The sequence below is a fragment of the Seriola lalandi genome, unplaced genomic scaffold, assembly GCF_002814215.2.
Source record: "Seriola lalandi dorsalis isolate HSWRI2012SDOR001 ecotype SW California unplaced genomic scaffold, Sedor1 jcf7180002054901, whole genome shotgun sequence".
In the NCBI taxonomy this organism is placed as follows: domain Eukaryota; kingdom Metazoa; phylum Chordata; class Actinopteri; order Carangiformes; family Carangidae; genus Seriola; species Seriola lalandi.
The window spans coordinates 6,440,897-6,460,292 of record NW_019525453.1 but is presented as its reverse complement, the minus strand read 5'-3'; the positions used below and the strand labels follow the sequence as shown (position 1 = coordinate 6,460,292).

The 19,396-nt window shown below is 37.3% G+C and overlaps 1 protein-coding gene across 1 annotated transcript in view; it reads right to left on the bottom strand.

Annotated features, from left to right (window-relative positions):
• The window catches only part of tbc1d32 (TBC1 domain family, member 32), a 75,010-nt gene that overhangs the window by 31,033 nt on the left and 24,581 nt on the right, over positions 1-19,396 (bottom strand). Inside the window, exons 24-28 of the mRNA XM_087180395.1 lie at positions 10,931-11,053; positions 8,513-8,621; positions 6,879-6,972; positions 6,680-6,805; positions 2,896-2,979 (exon numbers count right to left, since the gene is read on the bottom strand). Coding sequence (XP_087036521.1) covers positions 2,896-2,979; positions 6,680-6,805; positions 6,879-6,972; positions 8,513-8,621; positions 10,931-11,053 — 536 coding nt within the window. The remainder of the gene's footprint in view (positions 1-2,895; positions 2,980-6,679; positions 6,806-6,878; positions 6,973-8,512; positions 8,622-10,930; positions 11,054-19,396) is intronic.

Here is a 19,396-nt window from a genome sequence, read left to right as displayed (position 1 = left end):
AGATTGACAATGATGCATTAATCTGCTCAGACGAGATGCCATGAAAGCAACAGCTTTAAACTTTTAATACAACTCTTCAACTACTTGGTGCTCAGAACACTATGAGTTTTACAAGCTTGGCAGGAAACTGGTCACATTTGTGATAGCGTGCAAGGCGAACTGACATCACAAACACTGATGACACTGGACGGCTGATTTTTTATCCACCTGTCACTCTGAGTCATGGCTTCCAGCTTATCCTTTTATTTAATCCCTTTTTAATATGCATAGAACCACAAAGACAAAGCTACAGAGTCTTCTATAGAGCAGAGGTGCAGTTTGTAACTAATGTGCTGTTATAGTTAATGTTATTTCAGTATTTCACACCCACTTTTCTTCTTATATTAGTTTCAGTGAGTCATATTTAGCTAAGCGCTAAAAGATTAGATTTAATGTAAAACGGTGATTATAGTAAAACAAACTAATCTGATTAATGGACAATATGTGCTCTTCGCCTGGGACATGAGTAACAACTCTACTTTAGTGTAGTCTACCAGACTGACATGGTCCAAATCTAATCAAATCAAATGGGGTTTTTTTGTTGCATTTTGACATGGCTGATATTTGATTATATTTTTCAGCTTTGGTAAAAATATAAAAATATTTATTTACATCCAACATGAAAAATGACTTTTCATTGTAATAAAACACAAACTGTTCAAAAGGGTTTGTATTGTCATTATATAAGAAACAAGCTCTCATCATAGGCAATGCATTTGCATAAAAATCAATTAAACTGCAAAAGCGAGACAAATTTAATGTGTTTGAGTGGCATGGTAATTGTTTGAATGTCTTTACTGGAGACCTGGTAACAATACTTACAGTTATACTAAGAGTTGTTGGCTCAGTCTGAGCAGGTGAGAGCCGGATTATTCGTTATAATGAAATTGCACTCTACCACTTGATCTTCACGGACACGCATCGCACCTCACCTACTATTTTGTTCACTATTAAGTTCACGTAAAGTGTAGTTGTTGTTGCTGTTCACCTCTTGGCTTTTTGCTCTACATAAATACATCAAAATTGCACTTGACTCTGTCCCTGTGTGATCCCTGCATTGGGGTTCATCGCTTCCACTGTTTTAAAGCAGTGACAGTCTCATCATTATAATAATGTTACTAATCAGCACCAGATGATTGCTCATACACCCAAACATTATTTGAGCAGTCATACAGTACCATTGATTCAATTCAAGTGTTGTTTTTTCCATTATTTTCACTGATGAGTTGATTTAATACATACAGTACTGAGGCAACTCAATCAGCACTGAGGCCCTGATTATTTAAGCTAATATGGAAAATATAATTTAAATCTGATTGAACATAAAGAAGTAATTACATTTACTCAGTGCTCTCTTACTGAGGGGGTTTGCTGATGCACTGGCAGAACACTACTTTTTGTTGTTAGTGCAACTTGTGAAGAGTTTTCCAGGTGAAGGGCGTGATGACACCATGATAGGGTTTAAGTGCATTTTTGTAAAAAATATGTAAATTATTAGCACTTCTTTACCTTTAGGAAAATTTACAGTTTGCAAGATTGGGTATTCACTAATTAGCAGCTTTTCTTTCTCGCTACTATCAGTATGTTCAAGTTGTTTAGCCCATCGGCTACCAAACAAGCCAGCCTACTCAAATCATTCACTTGCTTGGTTAGGGAAACACAACTCATTTTATCCTGGTGTTAAAGCTGCTTGGAAATTTAGAAAGAATTTCTCCGCTTTTTTTTTTACCCCGTCTGCCAGTCCACAGAGACCATCCCCAACCTCCACACAACCTCCACTGTGTCAACAAGGACAGCCCGACAGCTTTCAGAACCCTCAACATGTCAAGAAACCTCTCATCCAGCCCAGATGTGCTGCCACTGCTGAGCTTTTCATCTCCCTCAGTGTCACAGTGACCAGTGACCCTCAGTGCTTTTGCCAGAAGCTGAAGTCCAGACCTCCTGATACCTGTCTGCTGATTCAGACAAGCTACAAAGATTTTACTAACCCATTCCTTGAAGACCATGCAGTCAGGTCACGTCGGTCAAAGCACAAACACATTTTCCTCTGAGGGCTTTAAAATCTGTACAACATATGATACCCTCGACATATCCTCTACAGCAATGGCGTACCCCCACAGGACTACCAGATGAGCTCAAGTAGCCCTTCATCCACATCATCCAACAAACCACTTTAGTAGCTGGTACTTAATAAACCTCAGCCTCACACAAATCTATAGTCTTCTTTCTGTGTTATTTTTCTCCCTAAACAAAAATATACTGAACCATAATATATCATTATTTCTGTATCAAACTACTCCGCAGTCTTGCCACATATCCCCGGCAACTGCAGGCTTTACTGGGTCAGCCTCTCCCCACCACATGACCTAACTCACCATGTGGAGGTGTGGTTGGCAAGTTCCAAGGCATTTAAGCACAAATCTGACGATAAAGCTTCAAAGTCGACCTTGATCTTTGGCTTAAATTATTGTGTCTCTATCGTTCTGCCTCTTACACTAACACTAAATGTCACTAGCTGAATTCCACATCCAGTTTCATAGACAGGGTTCACTTCACTAAGACCCTTGCCTTCACCTGCCACATGACCGCATAAGCAATACAGTAAGGCAAAATGTATGTATGTAATAAGGAGCAAAAGAGATCTCAACAAGTGTAAATTGTAAGTTATGTAATAGTTTAAACCACTGAACTATTCAATCCTTTTACAAAAAATATTCTAATTTCATTTTCATAACCCGGAAAGTAACAGGAATGTAAAGACAGACATCAGATTTATGTCCCAAGTACAAAGAATCTGGCTTATTCCGCCCTTTAGTTATTTCTCTTTTGTCTAAATAGTCAAGAAAAAAAACTGACCTTTGTACTGAGCTGGAGAGAAGAAGCACTCTGTGGCGGAGCGGGATAGATGGGCCACAACCTTCTCCAGAAGGTCAGCCAGCACTGAAGGCAAAAACAGACACACCTTAAATTTATGTCAGAACAGCTACAATAAATACTGTTAAAGGAAAATCCAGTTTACAAATTCAAATACGTTAGATGTTTTACTTTAAAAATACTTTTCCTGTAAGCCATACAGTATCGCTTCTTTATTTTAGCCTTCATTAGGATAAAAATATACAACATTCAAGAGGTTCACTCATCATATAGACAGTTTAGAAGTGTGACAGTATTACATCTAAGACTGCTCTTGCAAATGTGCATCCATTCAATTTACGGCTCCAGTCACTGTAGAGCTAATTGTGGAAATAGAGGGAAACCCTGGGTGATGAGGGTTGTAAAGGTAATACAGATAATACAGTACCAATCTCTCACAACACAGGAGCCCAGGAGCACAGCTGCGACTGCACAGGACCTGTTTGTTTTAATTCATGAAGCTGGTGGGAGTCTGCCACCTAGATAAGTAGTGACTTAAGCGTTATTTCACAGATATGCTCAGCTGTTTAGACCAACTTCATTTGCTTTAATAAATATTTGAAAAAACCTTGGAATGAGACATTTCTTTGTTAATATCCTGCACTGAATACATTGCACTGCACTGACTCCTTCCAGCATATAAAATGTTTAAACTGACTAATTTGGCAGCATATTTTCCACATCGTATCCCTAATCTAAGTCTGTATTTGCATTTTGCATTATGCATTACTTTAATTTAGCTGTAATTACTACTGATTTATTCAGTGTGCTCCTGATGACAGTTTGAGAAAATCCTACGGAATCTTACACCAAGCATGGTCACATATATGATTTATTCATTAAGTATATGATATTTCACCACACTGCATAATTTCCAGTCCCACTTGACTCAGGTGCAACAAGGTGCAGATACTTGTTTTTTTTTTACCATTAAATAAATATACATCTGAATTGAGTGACATTTAAAATGTAAGACGTCGTCTACATGGTAGTTCTTGATGATATTTATTTTTTGCACATAAAAATAAAAACGCAATTTGAAATCTCTGAGACTTATTGTCACTTATTCTCAGTTTATTTTAATTAAAAATCTACAGGATGTATGTGAACATTTAACCAGTTAATGTTCATTGTTTGTAGAAACAGTTTTTGAGTGGTTTTGATTCAGTTTTATGGTCATTTTGGATGCTGTGGTTTGCAATGCTGTTAAACTGGGCTGCAATGGGAAACATTATATTATAGTCTTCCTTCACTGATATAAGTACTCCTTAATTTGTCCTTGCACGTACTAAAATGCTAATATATAGAGTGATGGCACCACTTCAGATCCAGTGAAAGCTGATTACATAGGATCTTATCTGGCCCTACACTTGAAAGAGGACTCTTCAAGTGTCACCAGAGGAAGGTGAGACGTATCATAAAATATTAACTGTATTAAAACAAAAAAAAAGCAGATATCGAATGATGGCAATCAAGGATTTCTATCATTTCAACATAAAAACTCTCATATAAAGTGCTAAGTGAAACAGGATGTTAGTGAAGTCATGTTCATGCAACTGCTTAACATGCAACAAAGTGATGAATGCCTCTGTAAACACACCAGTGCAGCCGTACGATCATTTCGCAATCTGCCAGTTTAGAAAAAACAATGAGCGCTGATCATAACCGCTCGCAGGTTTCAGAATGCAAGTCTGACTCTGAGCTCTGGTGAATGCATCTCATTGACATGCTGTTGAGGGAGACCGATTAAGCAATCAATAGGCTTACAAGATAGTGAGGTACTGAACATGCAAACAGTTCTAATCATGAGTGTTTTGATGAAGAGATAGTATAGTTAATCATTTTTGTCTTGCAGCTGAATAGAAGCCTATCAAAGACACAAGCTCTAATCACAGCATCTTCACACGCAGAGCTAGACGTAAGTAAATGTTCAATACGTTGCCTAAGAAGTAGGTTAATTTAGTAGTCAGCCTATAAAAGCTACAATTTCCGTCACTGAATGTTTCTTAAAAAGTATAATGCGAGGTTTTGCGTGATTAATGACATGCTAAGAAAAATAGCACTTCTACAGCTGAGGGAAGCTCAACAGATACATCTTGATCATAGTCTTCCAGTGAAAAGCTTTAAATGAGCACCGAAGAGCAGAGAGTGGCTGCTTTTACAGGCTGAGTTCAACAGTGTACTGATGAAAGGAGGCAATCACAGTGCGGTACATGCATTAATGACAAGGTTGTGAGCCCTCCTTCATTTGGATGTATTTTTGTTCTCCTTGAATCACCGCTATTTACTCCTACGTAGGAAAAGTAGGCGTCAGTGCCATTTCATTGTGGCTGTCAATGGCAGTGATGATGAGTCTTTAAAAGGTTCACAGACATTAGATTAATGTAGTCTTGGTGAGGAGGGGCGCATGGTGCACCTGCAGCACAATAGAAGACACCAGCAGATAATTTAGTTAAATACAGACCCCACTGTACAATATAGTCTAATTGTATCATATGGAATATTTTTTTGTTGTTCCCATTATTTCTTATAATTATTAGAACATTTACACATGTAGCTTTATACAGAGCTAATAGGAAATATTAGCTCTCAAAGACAAATTGTGATTTCACACTCAGCTGACCTATTTGAGTTTGTGCACCCGGTATAAACACATAAAGGTGTACACATTCCTGCTGCATGTTCTTAACAATACATGCTAATTATGTGTGGAAAATTACATTGTTTCCATGGTATCACTTTTATATATGATCATTGGTTAAAACAGGTGTTGACACAACCGATCAGTGTGGGATGCAACAGTCTCTAGGACATATATGTTTTTCCTCTAGGTTCAGAATGGCACACTTACTGTAAGCTGTGAGGTTATTGTATAACATGTATTCAACAGTGCACCAACAGCTGCCATTATAACCACATGACTTAATATAGTCTGGTTATTTTATCCTACTGTTTAGGATACTGTGTCTCTTACTCTTATCATCTGTTATGATGAAAGCAAAGACCCTGTTTACACTTCACCTCATGAGTCTTGGCGGATTAGACAGTTATCCAATCTAAAAAAAAAAAGAATTTAAATGCAACTAAGAAACATTTGTGAGAGGAAAAAAAAGATTGCACCATCATGGGAGTTGGTTGAAAAGGTATAAATGCATCTATCTCTCCATGACACATACATAATCTTTACACTGGAATTACACTGAAATACGATGTCGTTCTCCCCGTTGCTTGAGGCAGAGAGAGCAGAGAGAGTTACGCAGAGGGAGAACAGAGCTGCAGCTAACTTCTGCTAAGTTTGGCCATTGAATGACTTGTGGTTGAAAGTATTGATATGTTAATAAAAGCCTGTGAAGACAATAAAACTTGTCTTGCTTGTAGTCCATAAAAGGTATTCATAGTTGTTAGCTTTCTAGCTGTTATTGCTTATTATTAATTGTTACAAGCCTTTATTTATTTACCTTTTTCTCTTGAACTTATATTCTTTTTAAATGTTTGCATGTAAATTGCTAGTTATCTTTCCCATCGCCAAGATTCATTTGCTTCCACAACTGACACTTAGGGCCAAGATACATATAGTACTTGTGTAATGATGTACAGTAGGTGAGAAATTAAGATTGATTTCAGACATATTATATATGTATATGCACTATATTATCATTATGCTAATAAAAGGCAGAAAATCCTGGCTATGCAACAAACGCAGCCGCCCAATGAACAAGAGTCTTACCCTTTCCAGTTAGGATGCTGGGTTTGGAGGTCATGACTTTGCAGTACAGCCTACGGCAGATCACCATCCAGCTCTCCTCACCCTTTGTTTCTTTAGATGATGCCAGAAATGCATTGATCTCAGAATCTGTACGAGGAGAAAAAATGAATCACAATAATCCGCAAGTTAATATTGGCAAGTTCAGCAACGTTTCTCTTACCCTGTGAATTATGGAGGATCTTCGGTGGGTCCAAGGTGTAGCAGTGAGGTAGAGGGTAGTTTGAAAACATGGGCCAGGGGTAAGGATCTTCACCCTGGAGTGAGGAGATGGAAAAAATCTCAGTTAATTATTTGACCAACTCATTAAACTTTAATGAAAATCATGATAAACAATACCAGTCCTCTTCAAACCTAAATGATACATGATATATATTATTTTCTTTGATTTATTTCTGCACCGCTCTGACTAGACAGATGTTATGGCTGTTTATGCATTGGCTCGGTTACTGATGGGTCATTGTGTTACACATGGATCTTCACCATTTGTTTGTAATTCAAGATACTAAAAAACTGTGGTGACAGTGTTTGATGATAGCATTTAAAACACTGGAAACTATTAACAGTGTAATTCAGTTACACAGTGACTTGTAGATGAATTCATTGTTGAATAATTGTTTAGCGCTGAGCTTTCAGCCGTTCATCACAACATGTGTTTATTTGTTTGCCATCAGCTCTTTCCTCCTTTCCATTTTTTTCTTCCTCTCTTCCTTAATTTATTCCTTTCTTTGTATCCCACTGCTATTTAGTGTTGCGTTCATTACGCCTGTCATAACTTTTTTAAGAACCATAACTTTTGAGTCATAACTCAACATGTGACTCACCAAAATAACGTGCTCTAAATCTTAATTGGGTTTAAAAAGCAGGCATCTTTATCCAGTTGTCTCTGCCCCTTGTTCATGATAATCCCTGATGGTATTTGAGTCTGCCACTCAGGTGATGTGCTTCTCTGACAGCATTAGAAAAAGAAGCAAAGAGTCCAGCATGCTGGGAACGCACTCAATGGATTAATTTTCAGTGTGTTTTGTAAACTTATTTAACAACTTTCTGTTCCTTGTTTTCGCCACAAGTAACGGAAGAGATGAGCAAAAGAGACCTGTGACACATGAAGGAAATACTCGCTAAACTAATTTCCAGTCTCCCCTTTAGTTATCTTTTTCATATCCTTTCCTTGACCTCAGCGAAAATTAGTTCCTGTGTTGCACTCACTGTAAACAACACCTAAATAATTGATATCTATCCCAAAACATGCTGAGTAAATAAGGCTGCAGGCTTTAAACAACGACTGAGGCCCAGTTGTTAATCAGTAATACTTCTTTCATCTGTAATAAAAATACCAGTGGTGTAAAGTCAGAATAGAAACTGAAGGATGGATGTGTTTGGATCACGAGCACAGTGAAGACTGAGTTTGTGTTAATTAAGAATAGTGAAAGGAAAGATTAAAAAGACAATTTAATCACTTCTGACCAAAAGAAAAACAACTAGCCACTATGAAACAATGTGATGAAAAGCAGTAGAACTCCAAACTGTCCAATTAATGGTGACGCAGATTTGAATCAGTTTGTGGAGCTGTTCAGTTAGTTGTTAGGATTCTTTGCACAAAATAACGCTTGCTGCCACTTTTTCATGTATTTTCTGACAAAAGATGGCATTTTTTTTCTACTTCAATCCCTATAAATCAAACACACATAATTCTCTTTTATGCAAAAATTCAGGACTATAAGACAGGTGGAAAGAAACCACCACATTTCAAAACAAGAAACAATAGAAAACAAAAAAAAACAAAGCAAAGCTGACCTCTTGCAGGGCTCGAGGAGGAAGCCTTCTCTCAGACGGACCTCCCACCACACTAGCACGGACCAGCACATGATTCCTCTCCACAGATAGACTGTCTATGATGAACTCCCTGATGAAGGCAGAGAGGATTAGACAAAGACAGCAGTGTCGGAGTAGGTGCAAAAGGAACAAAGACAACAAAAATTGCAAAGGACTCTTGGCTAATGTTATAAATGCTCATGCACTGAGATGTGCGGGCTACAGTATTTGCAAGATGACCGAACAAGAAAAGCATCTGAAAAAAAGTTTGAAGAAAAAGGACTTTAGGTTTCTCAGGTATATTTACAATAACACATATATGAATATATAAATAAATTAGAATACATTTTTTTGCCCTGTAATATTCTTGTCTATTTGATAGACAAGGTCATGCAAATTAAAATCACAACCAAATCACTAACACTTCAAAACATCCCCAATTTAGTGTAGCTCAGACAAGTGTCTTTGAAAAGTCAGAAAACTTTGCAAAGAGTTTGAAGCCTCAGAATTACTGTGACTGTATCATTGCTGCAAGGTAAGTTAGAGAAGAAAGAGATGAATTTCTATGTTGAATTTCAGATAAGATCAGAGAACATTATAATTATAAAGGCACTTTAGGGTCGAAGGGTGTCAGCCTTGGTAGATAGTTACTATAGCTGAGGCAATTTGGCCTCGAAATTGGAAATAAAAAGGGACTATCTTCTTGTACAGTTCTCTTTCCAAGAGCCTGTTTGCCACAAAATGTAATTTGCATAATTTTTTTCAGGATAGAAAAGTCACATCACTCATGACTCAAACAACCAAAGTAAAATAAAATGTGCAGATTGTTCTTACAAAGTAGTTTTGGTGAAAATTTGGGTGTCATTGATATTAAAAAGGTCAGAGCAACTGAAAAATATAGAGAGTTAGGGGTAAAGAATGAAACAAAAAGGAGGGTAAATCAAGAGTGAGATGCCAAAAAGTAAAGTTTAGATGACAATGAACAGGAGAGAAAGAGGAGGAGGAAAAGAGGAGGGTAAAAGGAAAGAAGAGATGACGATAATGGGAGCACAAGGGGAGGAGAGGGCAGGAAAGAGAGATGGGAGGATAAATTAACAAGTCATCATTCTTGAAAATTGAGCCAGCACTCAGACATGCGGTGTGAGTTGGCATTTCAGGGCCATTTCCATTCATAACCAATAGCCATGGCTCTGCCGCACATTACAAAAGAGAGAGGGGCTCTTGAACACCCACTTTCGGAAATGGCCTTTTCACTTTCTTTCTGTTTTATTTCATTTTATTTGTGACAAGGCAAACAAACAAACAATTTCTCATCCTGAGCGATGATTAAATTTGAAAGTGTTCTGTCATATCAGGATGATGCAGAGAGGAGCAAAAAGCCTTTTCTGAATGAGTACGAGAGAGAATGACTATGTGAGAGTTGAACATGCTCGCTGTGGAAGCTATTGAAATGTCTGAAATAACTTCCTTCAGTTCACCTTGCTCTGGCTGGAGTAAATTGAACTTTCTAGAAAACATACTTTGACCGAAATGTCTGGAGAAGCCACAGGGGTAATGTCAAAGTGCAGAAAGTGTATTAAAGGAATAGTTCAACACTTTGGGAAATAGGATTTTATTTCTCTGTCCAAAAGTTAGATTAGAAGATCAATATCCCTCTTGTGTCTGTGTGTCAAGACCATGGATGGATTCATGACGTGGTCAGCTAAGGGTAGTAGTACTGGGCACTGTTTGGCAAAAAATTGTTCCACATACAGTAAATCCCCATGTATAAAATCAAAAATTGACAATTGCATTTTTGTATGAACAGATTGAACAAGATAAAACTTTTTAATTCCTAAGGTTTAGAGATGCTAGTTAGAGTCTCTTTGAACTTGGAGAATCCAGGCTAGCCATTTCCCCCTGCTTACACTTTTTATGCTAAGCTAAGCTAACCAGGCCCTTGCCTCAGCTCCATACTTAATGCGCAGAGATGAGATGAGATTGATATTGATCTTTTTCTCCTGTCACTTACAGAAAGAAAGCAAATAAGTGCATTTCCCAAAATGATGAACTATGTAACTAATGTTGAACTATTTATAAGTCAAAGAAACCTTTAGATGCCAAAACCTTTCTGTTGTCATATATTACATTATTTTATTCTATATTTGTCTTTTGTCAACAAATCCCATGAAAAAAACACAATAATGAAACAGCATCATAGTGCTAATAATAAATATTTTCGAATGTATTCTTATTCAGGATTTATAGCAGAAGTAACTAGTATTTTGTGTTTGCAAGTTATAAAGGGATATGATGCTTATCACTGGAAATAAGTGTCAATGGCAAATTCACTACAAAAGAACAATAACACTAATGACTCCCAAACAATACATTTTAAAGTTTGCGTTCATGAGCTCATACCCCTCACTGATGACTGGCTCAGTGGCGTTCTCCCTCTGACTCTGCAGCAGCATGGAGCAGATGTTGTACTGGCTCTCCAACAGCAGAAATGAGTCCAGATTACAGCAGAGCACACTGAGCAGTCTGCGTCAAACACAAACAAGCAAAAACAAATACATTAAAATACATTAAAATTCAGAGAGGACTGGCATTGTGAGATACAGTAGCAAAACAGCAGCTCAGGCTGTAATGTAGCATATACTGTACAGCAGGGCAGGACCAAGCGAACACACCCACTTGGAATTCAGTCTATTTCCTCTGGCGTTGTATGTCTGCAAGTGCTGGATCAGTCAACAATTTTTCTCCACCAGCTTGCCGTAGCCAATTGTAAGCTTTGTTAAGTAGGAGCCCTTGGGAAAAGCTTCATGGTTCATTTTGAGTTGCTGGTAATGACACCAGGCTCAAGCAGGCTGTTAAGCTCCACTGGTATTTTGAGAAACTAAAGAAAACTAAGAGCCTGAGACAGCTTTTTGTTTTATATGGTGCATTACCTGTAGAAAGGAAAAGCTTCAGAAAATCTTTTAAGCATGCATCAATTACTTTTTATCTAATTACTACTGGTCACAGTTTTAATAGCAAATTATATCATATATAAAATCATTAAAAATCACAGGTGAACATCAACACCACCTCCTCACACTAATACCAGAGTTTATCTTGCCGAGAAGTGCATGAGAAGACTGATACCACTCTGTGCATTGAGTATGGAGTCTATACTAGAGGCAATGAGCCTTGTGAATCATGAAGATAAAATACACCTACAAACTCACTACTTAGCACATTGTATCTCATTTGTTGAATCTGTATGCAAACCTAAACAAAAAAGTGACAACTTTTAAAAGGGAGTTGCATGCTGCAACAATTACTTGAAGAACTACTGTTTACATACAATAATAATAATAATAATAATAATAATACCTTTATTGATATAGCACCTTTAAAAACAAGGGTTTACAGTGCTGTGTTAAATTAAGTGTTACAAGTGCTTTGACATTAAAGCACGAACAACAATGGCAATGGCAGAAGAACCCAAACAACAACAACGACATGTAAACCCATAGGAGCCGAAGCAAGCAACCCAAGCAACACTTGTCTGCCCAACACTATACCAATGCTATACACATCACAGTTTTACATTTGTGTTTGTGTATGGATTAAACAAATATGTGATAAGAAATGAGTTAACATGCTACAGTAGGTAGCCATTTGAACAAGCTAACCGTTTCCTCCTGCTTCCAGTCTTAGCGCTATCGGCCAAGCCATCTAGATTCAAACTTGTCACATAGACATGAGAGTGTTATTGATCCTCTCATCTAACTAGACCCAAAACCTGTATAGGCTTCCAGACCCACAGCAGTCAACACAAAAACACACACTTGGAATATTTGGGAATATTGTGTGACTATCAGAAATGTGATTAACTTATTCGAGTAATGACTAATTGCCAATTACCTGTGGAAAGCCCATATAAAGTGACACATTTCTACTCTGACCAAGCCATTATTCAGCTAAAAGACAGGCAGCAGGGCAATGTAGACCAAGTGGGATGATTCAACTGCTTCTGTCTGAGCTTAATCAATAGCACCAATAGTCTCGGATCTTCTTTTGCTGTTCTATACAAGTAGTCTGCAGCTTAAGGTCATTCAAGTTTTAAATTTAGTAGAAAATCTGTTTTGTTTACCAATACTCTGAACATGAATAGTATATTACTGTACTTTTTAGACAGTTTTATGTATGTGCAAGTTGATTTCCTTCATCACTGTCACTGCTATTAGTGGACAGCAGTTTTTAAGCTAAGATGACAAAAACAACAAATGAACAGAAATGTCAGGCTTATTTTTGAACATTTAAAAGCCTTTTTTAAAATTACCACTTGTATCCCAATTTCACAAAATGTCACTTCAATTTCTAATAGTGCAGATGTATGTGTGCTTTTTTTTTTTTTTTACTATTACAGCATTAACTCTGCATGTTGTTTGGAGTGTGTGTGTGTGTGTGTGTGTGTGTGTGTGTGTGTGTGTGTGTGTGTGTGTGTGTGTGTGTCCTAAGTGCGTTGGTCCTTGTGAAAAACATCTCTCCTTTTAAGCAGCTGCTTCGTGTCCTGATGTGCTGGGCAGTTGCTTGGACTGCCGTTTGACTGACAACTCTACTCACTCATTCTGACAGCGGCACAGCAAGAGGCTGAGAATCTGTCAGGCCTTCTGACCTCTCACAGTCTGAGACAATGAATTAGAGAACCAGGCATGCCTCAAACCTTGTTGCCAGCTGGGGTTTTCATTCGAGGGCTGCAGCTAACGATTATCTTTATCATCAGTTAATCGGCTGATGTTTTATTCGATTAAATGCTTGGTCTATGAATCATGACAAATGCCATCACAATTTCCCAAGCGATTTCCTAAGCAAATGGCTTATTTTGCCCAAGCAGCAGTCCTAAATCTAAACATTTCACTTTACTATTGTAGAAGCTGATGATTCATCAATTATTCATCAAAACTGTAGCAAATTAATTTTTTCAATCAAGAAATCAGTTGATTGACTGTTTCATCGATAATTCATTTAATTATTTCTGACACCTTTGGTTGTAAACCACATGGACAGACTTCTACCAAACTTTGCCTCCAAAGATACTCTCATGACAGCTCTCCAACAGCCTAACATAACCTCTGACCTCAGCCTAAATTCAGCTACAATTACTGCCTGGTGGTTGTCTGCCTCCGCCACTCAGACTAGTTTCAGGTTACATCCCTGTTTATCCAGAATCATATAAAATATTAACCATTTGTGTGAAATTATGTCATAATTACTGTGTGTAGTCTTGTGTTTCGGATAAAAAGTGTTTTGTGCGGTCAAAGTGATCTTTGAATCTCATCAGTTTGTCGAGTCTCAGTGGACATTTGTGCCAAATGTGAAGGGATTCCCTTGAAGAGTTCCCGAGATATTGTGTTCACAAGGCCAAAACTGTATTTTATAAAGGTCACCGAGACCTTGACCTTTGACTTTTGACCACCAAAATCTAATCAGTTCATCCTTGAGTCCGAATGAATAGGCATTACAGAGATATCGCGTTCACAAGAATGAAAAAGACTGACGGACAACCCGAAAACATAGTTTCTCCGTCTCTGGCTGACGCTGGCGCAGAGGCATAAAAATGGCTGACAACTCATTTAATTGTTGAGCTACACTAATATGCGGAAATTAATTTCAATACTGTTTTTGACAAGAAAATACAAACAAATTTGTTCATAATTTATCATTTGCCTCTACTTAACTAACCATAGCTGTTTCTCAGCAAAGCATTACTGTAAATACACACAGTGGATGACAAGGCACAATAAGCTGCGCAGTTAGCTCCATAGGAGGCCAAACACCCTGATGTGGGTAATGTGCAAACGCTAATTAACAGCACAAAGTAGGACAGTGGGGCAGCATTGCTAAACTGTATTAAACAGCAGTTCGAAAAAGAAAGTCGATGACCACATTCAGTCAGAGTGATTGTAGATCATTTCTCACATTTAATGTCCTATTTATAAATAAAGACATTTATATTCAAATTGAAGTCAAAGAAAGAGAAACACTGAGCTGGATGGTTGAGATTATTGACACACTACAATTCATCTCCTCAAACAATCTAACTTGTTATAGATTTTATTCATGCTGACCAGGAATATGGCTCACTTCATCTGATGTTGAAAGACATGCAGTGAAACACCCATTTATGACATGATTATGTGCCCACATGCATCAGAAGACTTGAGTTTAAACCAATTAAAACCCAAGAGTAATTTTCTTGCCAGTATGACTGATGATCACACTACTGATTGATTAGTCATGCTCGAGGTGAGATGCAAATGGTCAATAATTTGGTTGGTTTATAGCAGGCAGCTGGGAGATCATTTAAAAGTTGCAGTTATGAAAATGTTAATAATTAATCAATCATAAAATCATTAAAAAGCGCAGTAATGAAAAGAAAATCTCTGGAAATATGGACCTATGGAAATCATTTTTCATAGGTTTGTGGAAATGCTAAATAGTAGTAAATCCCCAAAAATCTAACAGTTTTCAAGATCAACACTTACATAATACAAAGTAGAGATAAAGTAGAGATAAAATACCCCTGCTACACCACTCTGCACAATGAAAACAAGCGCTTTAAGTTAATGATCTGCACATATCAAGGTAGCAGCATGAAAAGCCCACAGGCTGTGCATCGTCAAAGATCAATTAGAAGCTTCATTTGGGCCTGAGCACTACATGCAAATCCCAACAATGGGAAACCAAACCATGAAACTTTACTATACTGTGGGGAATCTTGACTTTTTAATCTGTTGTTACTGAGCCTGAACCAAAACAAAGTAATCAGTCACATCTGACTTGTTTGATGCAACAGAATGAAACTCCAAAATATCATATCATCTTTTATTCATTCTTGATCTATTTCAGTCTAGTTTACTTTGTCTGGGAAGGTGAGACGACCACAGCTGAACTCTGGTGAGAGCAAAAGAACTCTGACCTGACACTAAGACTTTGTCTGAGTCCTATAAAGACTGTTCCTGTCAGTGCTGCACTGTCTGTGTAGTACCTGTTCGGTTCCCATATGCAAGGGCCTCACCTTGACCTGAGAACCTCTGGACCTTCCTGCAATACAAACATAATCTTCATCATGTCTGAATTGCAGAAAGAATAAAGACTGCAACTCTTTTCTGCTCCATCCATTGTGCATAGGGCATGAGTGTTGAGATTTGGTTTAAGTTGTTTAATTATATTAATACAAATGTACAACAGCACACACACACACAATTGCAGTGTTTAGAAACATCAACCGCAGAGACAGTAGTGTTCAGGCATCCAAACAATTTACACAGCAGGGGAAAAAACGGTGGGAGGAAGAGGGGGTGATTACCATGACAACAAAGAGGCTTTTAGCAACAAGGAAAGGGGCTGAGGAATTTTTGCTCATTAGCTTGTGAAGATCAAGAGGGGTGGAAATTGTGCCTTCTTTTTTTTTTTTTTCAAGGGGGCTGCACTTGAGGAATGCTAAGTGCATGTTTGTTTGACAGTGGTGCTGGTGATTAGACTTGGGTTGAATATGGTAGAAAAGGTCAAAACTGTTGTGACATAATGCGAGGGTAAAGTCCAAGGCTGATTTCAAATTGCTTTGTGAAGAACTCTTTCTGGAGCCAACTGCAGAATTGGTCGAATTTCATGAAAATTGTATTATTTCAAAAAATCTCCTGAGGCTTCATTCTGTTGGCTGCCTCAAGGAAAAGTTCAGCAATATTTTTATTTTGTTAACAATTTTGTGTCAACAAATCCCATAAAAGAAAAAAACTGAATTTATCCTACTTAGTGTTTAACAAATCACCATGCAACTATACGTTATAGAGCTATCCATCTTTACATATACATAATGTACACTGCATTATATTATTGTATTAATATCCTCATCATTATCTTTATAATTTTATTGCTATCAAAATGTCTGATATGTAGTCATTTTTTCCACTACATTGCATTATATATACTTTTAATTGTTAATTATTGATTATACTTTTATTGCACTAATTTTATCATTATCATATCATTATCATTATTATCATAACATGTAGCTCATTTTGGCATTTATGCATTATAATTAGCATTTTAATATTAGTATTCTAATGTTTAGCTTATGTTTTTTTAATTTTTAATTTCCAGTATTGTGCTGCTTGTGACTGTGCTGCTCTATATGCTTCTGCAAATTGCCTTTTGGGGACAAATAAAGTGTTTTGAATTATATTGAATTCTAATAAGTGCCAAAGAGGTCCATTGTTGACCAAAAACAATTAAAAACATCATTGACCCACACTGTTGCGGGTGACATTTTCAGTCATTACAGTAAACACGGGCACAGTAGTTTATTTTGAGTCAATTGCATATACACCATCATGCTGCCATAAATGCTTACTGTGCATTAAAGGTGTATAAAACTGCAGATTAGTGCCCATCAAGATCTTTTTAAAGATTCATGTCTTCAGTAGGAACCAATGGGCTTGGAGCTGTTTGCCACAGACAGTGTAGGAAAGTTGAAAAGTATGAGATTTTTAACAAAATGAAAAATACATTATAACGTCAGCCTCATCCTCTCAACAAGCACCTACAGTATAAAGCTTGATGGCAGGGAACAAATCTGCAGCTACTAAATCTGGAGAAAACTCAATTTTTTAAAATACACCAGACAGCAGATTTCTCTCAATTAAAGGGTCTTTCTGAACGTGTGTTTTGCTCAAGTCTTGAGCTGTATTGTTACATGAAAATCAGACAATAATACACATAAAAACATGTATTGACTTTTCGTACATTCAATAAGAGGAAACACACATTCACAAGAAAAAAAAAACACATTGCAAAAGGAGAACAACCTGGAGTTGTTATCCATTATTCACTATGTAGCATACGTTACAGATCGACACCTGAGCAAATTATCCAGGCTGAATCCCCTTACTCCCTCTACATCTACTGTGGTCACAAGAAAATATCACACAAGGTGGCAACCTGTGTTGTTGTCTGCCTCAGGTGAAGCTGAAGGTTAACACGGAGTCAAGCTGAAGGTTTGTCCATGACCAGATTCATATTTAACATTTTAAATCTCAGATACACGTGGTCGAAGACAACACGACAGTTGCTGCTGAGAACAACTGACTCAGTACAGTCAGGAATAATGGCATCTTTTGCTATTGCTCCTGAGCTCAGAACAAAATAAGTACACATTAGCACCTATTTATCAGTGATGTATACACACACAAAAAAAACAAAAGAAAACAGACTCTCTCAATCAGACAGGTGTTTGTTTTCCAGCTTGTCTGTGTTGGTGTAATTGGAGCTCTTTTTTCTAACCAGCTTTATATCTCAGTGGAAAATACAAAACGTGCAAAGTCTGTAATACCAAGCATCTGAGTATAGAGTCAAATTTAATTAAATGTTAATACTACCTGTAATTGTGCTTAATACAAATGATGCTGTGTCAAATAAACAAACAAGCAGAAAAATAGTGGCACACTGGAGAAGAGCGACTTGGATCCGACTGTTATGAAACAGAAGCAGGTGCTACTGATGAATGGGTGGGCTAATATTATCAACTACAGGGAAGGGAATAGATTTTCCCTAAAAATCACAGACGACACACTGGGTTGATTAAGTACAAAAGGTTTTTAAAAAATCTCTTTACTATCACAGTTACATTTTTAAAAACAAGACCAGTGTATATCACGTGTGATTGTTTGACCTTTCTGGGTTGAATTGTCTTGTTTTTAATCATGTAGCCACAATAATTTGTACCCCTCCAATATATATATGTCGTTTTTGTACTAACAAAGAAGTTTCGCTTCAATTTCATGAGGAAATCTGTTCCTCTCCTTGTAGACAGTCACAAGAAAATAAATGAAGGTGGTAAAACAGGTCACTTTATAATTAAACACTGTGATGAAGTGTCTAGCTAAACTGAGAGCTGCAAGAAAGTGAGGCCTTGGAAAACTGTGAAAAATACACAACAACTTTAGTGTATTAATGTATCCTGTTGTGTATTAGTGTAAAACCAGACAGTTATGTAGATCAGTCATTCTTTGTGGTTGGTTTCTACTACCACAATGAATGGATGGTGTTTCATATTTTTCACTTAGAGCAAACAGCTGGCTTCCACAGCAGGACAATGATCCAAAGCAGATCTCAAAATCCACCATGAGCTCCCTCAAGAAACACAAGCTCAAGTTTTTGGAACAGGAACATAGTCCCCTGACCTGAACATTATTGAAAATCTGTGGGTAGATCACTTAATGTGATCTGCAAGAAGACTGGGTGAAATTCCTAAGTATAGATAGTCTCTCAGCTGCTACACAAGAGCACAAAGTGTTTGCAAGCTGTGTTATCTGCCAAAGCAGGGAGTGTACCAAGTACTGACTTAGAACAGTGCCAAACTTTCATACATGCCACAACTACTGCTTTTTTTCAGTATTCTTTACGTTCATAAGATTTACATTTGAAGAAAAATTTTTATGTGGTTGTATTTACGTCTTTTCACTTCAAAAATCAACAAAATATCTATTTGCCTATGTTGCTGAAACTTCTGCACACTACTGCACTTTACTTCAAGCTTTACTGACCCCACAACTGCAGGCAATGCTGTTCTCCACTACATACAATAAGGCCAAAGCAAACTACGATAGTACAACCCATAAAGTAATCAAATACAGCCTTACAGCACAGACAAAAACTGATATGTGAAAATCCAGTACAACATGAAAGTGGCACCAGAACACTATAGCACCTTCATATTCCAATATTTCTGTGTGTCAGGACAAGTTTCAAACATCCTGCACATGAATGGCCACAGCTAGGCTCTACTTCCTGACATGGATTAGGTTTTTAATTGTGTGTTAAACTGCTGCATGCTTT